Raw genomic sequence first — 8,155 nt, 5'->3', positions numbered from 1 at the left:
TGACTGCCATCAACTGTAATGTGGAAGAAAATCATATCAATTAGAAGCAGCTTTAATTGAATTATTGTAGCAGAAAACAGTTTGTGTTGCAGATTTTAATCTCATTATTCTTATTTAACTTTCATTAGAGAGCATATCTACTTTCTCTGCTTTCACTGCTGAATTCAGAAGTGCCAATCATTTTCTTCCTTAGAAAGGCTTCCTGAAGGGAAAAGAATTATAGGCAGATTTAAATTATGAAATATCTGCCACCATGTAATTGCCCAAGAAATCCAAGAAGCACTTTAGTGATCATTTCTCTCATTTTCATAGCTAGCACTTATAAAATGATGGTACATGCAATAATTTGAAAGTGTGTGCACATAGGAAAAAACCCATTCAATATGCCCATTTAGTCTCTCATTTATATCTCCAAATGCCTATGCTTAATGGTGGGGTACAACACGAAGAAGGAAAACTTCCTTTCAAATTTTGATTGATTCATTTCTCTTTCAGAACTACAGGGTACAAAATGTTTTTGCTTTACTTCCTACAAATGTTTCGCCTACAGTCAAGGTGTCTCTGTAAAGCTATTGGCTTAATGAAATCAATAATAATGATATTGCGGTGAAGTTCTGGCCAATACAGCTACAAGTAAATTTAATTAAACTCCCATTGTTGTTTAGAACATTAAAGAACTGGAAAGGTTTCAAGGCAGTGATTTTGTTTCATCAGTATGTGGGAACCGTGTCTGGCAGCCCCTTTCGAATAATTAGTAACCCTCTTCAAAGAAGATGGACCTGCAGAACGTGCTCCCTCTTTCATTCCGCCAACTGTGCAGGCAGGGACTGTTTAACCTAAGCAGGGTTTGAAATACATCACAAGCCCTGAAGTGACATTTAAACTATTCCAACAGAAAGGCTAATTATGAATTCCTGGAAAAAGAGCAGGGTGTTGAAGTTCAGTAGTGCCTTTCATGTTGCGAGCCTGCACATTACAATGCACTTAAGTGTTACATCTACGAGCAAGAAAACAGCCTCATAAACAGCCACTAATTTACTCTTATGCATTGAAGGAGGAAATACCTCTAATAAGTAAGCTGAAGAATCCCTGCATTAAATAGAGCAGAAAGAATGAGTTATTTTAATCTACAGTACCTTGGGCTATTCTGTTCCAGTATTTCTGACTCTGATACCATAATTTTTGGCCAAAAGTTAGATAAAAAGGAAAGAAGCATTTTAAACATCTTAAAACTAAATCTTTAATTCAACTTTTACTTTTGTTTTAGGTCTCTCGGAAAAGGCAAACATGTGCCTTAAAAATTGAGCAGCCCCCTCAAGCCTCCCATTTTTTATTGAGTCTCCATTATGGGCCAGGCATTTGATATATTGGCACTAGAAAGATGAGTAGGGTAAGAGTTCTTTCTTCAAGAAGTTCACTTCCAAGGGAAAACAAATAGTTATACCAGTTAATAAATGTGAAGCATTCTATAATACAGGTATAAAATAGTTTTCAATGAGTCGAGCCATAGATATTCTTAAAAGTACTTTGCAAAAGACGATTATTTTACTTGTATCACACATAGTGAATCACTTTGCATAGAAAAAAAGATTAAGTGCTGCTAAGAGTACTCAGTTCAATTCAATTCTTTGTTCTTCTAAAGAATTTCAAAAGGCAAATTCATCAAGAAAATATGAGAAGAGAGACATTTTCGTTTTGTCAAAACAGGATGCAATCTCATTTCCCCCTTTCTTCTAAATATGATTTTTTCATAGCTTATCGTCTTTGCTTACACGCACAAATATTTTCCCTGATGTTTCTTCTAATCAAATCCCCTGTCTTTCAGGGGCCAACATAAATTCAGTCTTCTACAAGTAAAAGAAGCTGGAGCTTATCCATAGATATCTTTGTTTACTTAGTGCTGGACAATTTATTGTTTCTAATAAATAGTTTGCACTTGAATACAATTGTCTTTGCCAGCTGAATTGTAAGAGAAAAAGGGTCTGTGGCTTCCTAGCATAGTGATGAGAGAAGAAATCATGTCTATGATGATGATGATGATGATGATGATGGTGGTGGTGGTTATGGTTGTGATGGTGGTGATGGTGGCATTATGGTAAACATCTAATTAGTATTGTTTCACTATGATAATTCTCACCCTTGACAAAGATATATACTATTATTAATATCTCAATTTTTCAGATGATGAAACTCAATCTTAGAGTGATAAACTAACTTACCTGTTCATATAGTTTGTAAGTAGCACAGCCAGGATTCAAACTCAAATCTGACTAGTCTAAATGCATGCTCTTAATAACTCCAAGATTTGCATTAAAATTAAAATGTGCTGACAGTTGGAAGCAAATATACTTGTAAAAGGCCCTGTTCAATTTAATAGCCTCATCAATTTGTCTATGATAGGGAATTGGCTCTTTGACTTAGTGAGGAAACTTACCCACTTCTGAACATTGATGATTATTTCCAGACTCCAACAATTTTGTAGCTAGAAGAAATCATTATAGATCAGTGCTTCTAACTTCTTGTTGTCATAGCAAAGACAAATACTGACACCAGGATTTGCATCAAGAGGGAAAACAGCATTTATTGCAGGGCACCAAGCAAGAAGAATGGGCAGCTAAGGGTTTATAAAGGGAGGGGTGAAAGGATTTCCAAAGTGGGTTAAGGGTTGGGGGATTCTGGAACTTCCTTATCCATTTTCTGTTCCCAGGTGTCCAGAGGTCTATGTGACAGCAGTCAGCATTTTCCATCTGCTGGAGGTCTTCGTTTCTGAAAAACAACTCAAGGACACGTCAAGATGTTATCTTTAGTTTCTGTAGGGAACCAAACATCTTGTGACTCTAACTTATTTGGGTGACCATTGTTTAAGTTATTATTATCTTCTTGCTTAGCAGCTTATGTTCATTTACTTCTCTAAGTGCTGGTTGCAGGCTTAGCTAGGTATCTGGAATTTCCCTTGAAGGCACTCAAAATTTTTTCTTTAATTCCATGCTTGGAAGTTGAGTGAGTGGGTTACCCAGCAGGTTACCAGGAGGGGTCCCTGCTCTGTCTCTGTCTCAATTCTTGAGGTACTGGAGTCTTTTGTCCCATGGAGTTTTAATATTTATTAGTGTTACTGCTTACAGTCTCTCATACCTCTTGCTGCCTAGTAAGTTCTATTATTTTGCCTGCTTTTAGCATTCTCCTTCTTATTCAGTTGTTATTGCTAATAGAGGAACACAGATAATCAAGCACGTTCAAGCTGTGCTTACTATAAAAATTGATAGACTCTGAGTGAATGCCTGAGGGACCTTCAGTAGATAAGATGGATGTGTTTTTTATACGTGGCCTTTGGGACTGATTTTAGTTTTTAGAAACCAGGTTGTTGTTTTTTTTTTTTTTGCCTTTGCCTTTGCTTCTGTTGTTATTGTTTTGTTTTGCTTTGTTTTGTTTTCATTCTAGGCCATGGCAAAGTTCATGGATAAATCATATCTGAATAAAGACAAAAACAGCTGAATATATTTCCATGATCACATTTTCAGTCTAGAACATAAATCCTATTTTTACTTGGAGTTTAGATTTTTTTCCCTATTGAAAAATAGGAAAATTTTAAATGATGGCTCAGAAAAATGGAAGGTTTTGAAATACAAGCACAGAAGTCGCTTTCAATTCCCAGCCTCCTAGTCTCACTCCTTTGGGATCCAAGGAACTGAGATTAGTTGTGACTTTACAGAGAAAATGCCCCTACTCATAGCTATGAGCCTTAATTCAGCCCCTAACCAGAGGTGACTGTTCCCACAACCCTAGGTGCTGAGACAATTAAAGCAGGGAGTCTGAGAGGTTTCCATGTCTGTCTAATCCGGCCTGGTTTAAACCATTAAGCAGATAATACAAGGGCTTAGAGGCTGCTACTAGGTAAGGCAAAGCAGCTTATTTTGCATTTCTGAGCACCATGTCAGGTCAGTCAGGAGCAAATACCAATGAAATAAAACGTCACAAGAGTGTGTCTATTATCATGTCTATACTCTGATGAGATGGCTTCATTACATGAGAATAAGTAGGATATCTGGTTAATGTTGGGGTCTTTTGGAGACCTGATAAAAAAAAAACATCTTCCTTTCATGCTTGAATTTTGAACCAAGTGAGAACCACTACCAAAGTGAAAGACACGAAGGGGTCACAAAACCACCTTGATTGCTAGCAAAGCTACTCTTGAAGAGTGTTTGTGCACAAGTAAGCTTTAATCCTGAAACCTCGTCCTGGACCGATTTGCTGGCCCACTAGGGCAGGCCTCTGTATCAGCAGAGTGGGACGTGGGCTTCCAGCCAGGAGAAGAGGGAAGGACCTTATAGACCAATTTCTCCTTCCTAACTCTTCCATCTGATAAGTCAGCCTGCTCCCCTGGAGTAAGTTAGGGGGCAGAAAGAGGCAGGAAGATTAGGGTAGTGGCGCTCCTTCCACATGAAAAGAAACATGAAGATAGAACATAAGCATCCCCAAATATCAGGGGTGTGTGTGCACATTTTTAGTCCAATATTTATTGTCCTATCTATGTACCAGGCTTTATATATGTTGTATCATTCAACATTAAAATACGTTACCTCACCCAGCACCAACACAATCCCATGAAGAACTTTGTGAGGGAATTATAAGTATCGTTATCACCACTTTATGGATCAGGAACTGAGCCTTAGAGAGGTTATTTAACTTGCTTGGATAATAATTAGAAGAGCTGAGACTCAAATACAGACCTGTCTCACTTTAAAACCTGTTGTTCCCATATCCCCAATTATTTGTCATGTTAATAAATCTGATGATACTTATCCAAGCAAATTAGATTACTTAGTTGAAAACCATTCTGAAGCTATATTGATGGGAATTTGATAATTCATTGATGTGAAGTTTAGACTGTGCTTTCTTTCAACTTTTTATTTTGAAATCATTTGGGACTTAGAGAAATGATGTGGAAATGATGGAGAATTCCCATCTGTCCTTTACTCAGCTCCCGAATGTAAACATTTTACCTAACTGTGGCATAATTATCAAAATAAGAAATTGAATTGGTGCAACATTTTTAACTGAACTACAAACTTTACTCAAATTTCACCTTGGTTTTCACTGTGAATTTTTTGAGAGTAGGAGCTGTACTATATTCATTTTTATATCCACAGTGCCCAGTGGTAAGTCTGGCCTAGAGTCAGTGATCAGTGACTGTGGAATGAATAAATGGATAAATGGATTTTGAGTTCCACACCACAGCTTGTGTATGCCTTTGTGTATGTGCATCTCCTAGGTTTAGAGAAAGTCTGAGGCCATGATTTGAATGAATATTATTCATAATGAAATTCCACATTAGATTTTGTAAAGACAGCCCTTTACAATTGAACAATTTGCAAAAGAAAAAGAGAGTGTACTAACAGGATTGAAAGAAAGAGTGGAATCTGCTAAATGGGTAGAAGGCCATGGTGTCACATTCATTTTAGTGTGTGTGTGTGTGTGTGTGTGTGTGTGTGTGTGTGTGTGTGTTTGGTCTATATCACACTTTAGTAAGTGCCTGGGCAAGAGGTAGGATTTAGAACTTTAGTGTTAAACTAAATCATAGAAACTCTTTTGCTTAAAGAGAAAGTCTAAACAGATCTTTTTAGGCTTCTACTTTATTCTGCACTGAGTCCAGTAGAGATAACATTAAGGAAGCAGGAATTTGCTATGACAATGGTTTCTCACAACTTTAAAAATAAACACTTTTTCATCTCAATATTTATAACTAAAGTATGTGAAACCAGGAGAAAGGCAACATTCAAAGCACAAAATTCCTATTAGTAGCTTAATGGATCCTAAAATGGTCATTTTTCTTGCTGTTTCCTTCATATTCTGTTAATGCAATTTAAATAATTAATGTGGCAAAGTCTAGAAAGGCAAGAATATGGCATTATTCTTAGTTGGGCAAAACTAGAATACAAAATTGTTATGACAGCTGATTTTTATCAAAAAGTTCAACTTTGTAAAAGTTTTAATTATTTTATTATTGTTTAGATGGAAGACGTCATAGCACGTATGCAAGATGAAAAGAATGGAATTCCCATTCGTACTGTCAAAAGCTTTCTCTCCAAGATACCTAGCGTCTTCTCTGGTAAGTCTGCACGGAGCATAGCTCTACTCTCTCCAACAGCTTTCACGTAGCTATTTGAAACCAATTCCAACCGTTCACCATTGAAACTTTCTCTCTAACCCATTGTTCAATAACTGCTTACAAAATGCCCCTGGTGTGCTCATCTTCATGTGAGACACTTGAAATGACAGTAAAACAAACAAACAAACAAACCCAAACACCAAAAATCACGACCCTTCTCTAAGTTAGTTTGTAAGGGTAGAATGAACAAATGTGAAATAACAGAAAATGATACTAAAATAAATAAAGAAATATAAAGCAATGTTATGTAGGTTATCTATGGAAGTTAGGAAGGTGAAGAAAATCATTATTTTTTTCCTGACTGATGAGGAGTCAGGAGAGGGTTCCTACAGGGACAAACAGAGTTGGGTCAGATTTTGAGGGTCTTTGAGTCTAATTCTGATCTGTGGGGAAATATGGAGTCATTTAAAATTTTGGGCAGGGGATGTGGTGATGAAAGCACTCGGGATAAACTGGCATTCAGTAAGGGATGCGGCCACTCTGATGGGGGTAAGGCTCTCGCAGGAATAGTTTGGGTGCCGAGGTTCTGATATCCAAAGCTGAAGGCATAGAGAGGACAGACCATGAGGATTTGGTGAGTAACTGGGCATGCAGAATAAAAGAGGACTCAGCCCCATGGATCTTATTTTTTGTTGGTTTGTTTTACAATGGGGAGAATGAGAGATAAAGAAATCATTATCAGAAATAGGGAAAGTCCACAGGTTTGATTGGATGTGACTAGAGAAACCCAAGGCAAAATGAAGAGGAAAGGGTTAAAAATCTGCGCCCTGACTCCATGCGGCATGGCCAGGTGAGACGAGGTGGCCCAGAGCCTCACCTGAGAGTAATAAGAATGAGGAAGCCGCTGCTGGGCGTGGGGAAGGAGGGTGCTGGACGGGCATCCTGCACAAGGCTTGTGGGATTCCTCCTTGTGAACTGGGATCAAGGGGAGACCCACGATCAGGAGGCCTCCAACCTTGGGAAGAGGGTAAGGACCAGCATCGGAATAGCAAGGAAGCCGGCCCTGATGCTGGAGTTTGAGAGCTGCATTGCTGTCAGAGAGGAGAGAGGGAGCTTGGAGCAGGTGAGAGCTACCATAGAATGAATGACATTTTGCTCTAATAGAATGTGTCCTCCTTTCTCCCTGTTACTCCCTCTCATGTCCCCTTTGTTCCAGTTTCTTGCTCTTCCTTAGTAATGCTCGATACTTTCCACATCTGTGGCTTCGTTCCGTGTCTTCTCTCCTCACCTTCCCCCCTCCAGGCCATCCTGACTGTTAAATTCCACCCATTCTTCAACTGTCAGCTCAGAGAGCTCTTTGGGGGAAACTGTCCTGAACTTCTTAACTCTGTGCTCTCAAAGACCTTGGTTTTTCCCTCTCTTATAACAGTTATTATGCTCCACTTTGTCTTAAAAGTTATTTTTGTCTATATCCTATATCCCCAGGTAAACCATAAGCTCCCTTTGTACAAGAGCTCAGCGAGTTAACTGTGCATGTAAAAATAAATATGAAAATGTAGCTAATATTTTCATGAGCCAGTAAAAGGGATGAACTTGTCTCTTTCAGAATACAAGCAGATAAATGCAGTAAGTTGCCTAACTGCACTGGGACCAGTGAGCAGTTCAACCGTGCATGGCCTATCTAACAGATTCCAATTCAGGAATGTGTATGAAAATTATAGACTAAACAAAAAAGTTTGCCCATCAGATTTAAGCTGGGCTGCAGATTTGAGTTATCTACTCTGTTGGAGTCTGAAGTTTTTGATTGCGTTCTTCAGAGAGCAATACCTCAACAACAACCTGTGGAAAGAACTCGTGGTTGACAACATTAAGATTTTAATTTAAAAATGAGATTGGACATATAGATTGAGAAAGAACCTTGAAATCTCTGATAATTGTTTTAGTGTTCACTGACATAAAACAACAGTGGTAGCTGTTACATAAAGAGAATATCAGTGACATTTTTCATATTACTGTGATTAGGTTCAAATTATCATTTTCTGTTCCCTA

General features: G+C 38.1%; 1 protein-coding gene across 6 annotated transcripts in view; it reads left to right on the top strand.

Moving 5' to 3' along the window:
• The window catches only part of RGS7 (regulator of G-protein signaling 7), a 446,139-nt gene that overhangs the window by 214,034 nt on the left and 223,950 nt on the right, over positions 1 to 8,155 (top strand). For 5 of the 6 annotated variants that reach the window (XM_012644352.1, XM_012644350.1, XM_012644349.1 and 2 more), the window contains one exon: positions 6,010 to 6,106. In XM_012644352.1, coding sequence (XP_012499806.1) covers positions 6,010 to 6,106 — 97 coding nt within the window. Of the gene's footprint in view, positions 1 to 3,438; positions 3,762 to 6,009; positions 6,107 to 8,155 lie in introns of all 6 variants that reach the window. The other variant, XM_012644351.1, reaches the window with a different exon arrangement.

This window comes from Propithecus coquereli, unplaced genomic scaffold (genome assembly GCF_000956105.1).
Source record: "Propithecus coquereli isolate 6110/MARCELLA unplaced genomic scaffold, Pcoq_1.0 Scaffold210, whole genome shotgun sequence".
NCBI lineage: Eukaryota > Metazoa > Chordata > Mammalia > Primates > Indriidae > Propithecus > Propithecus coquereli.
This window is presented reverse-complemented; position numbering and strand designations above follow the sequence as displayed.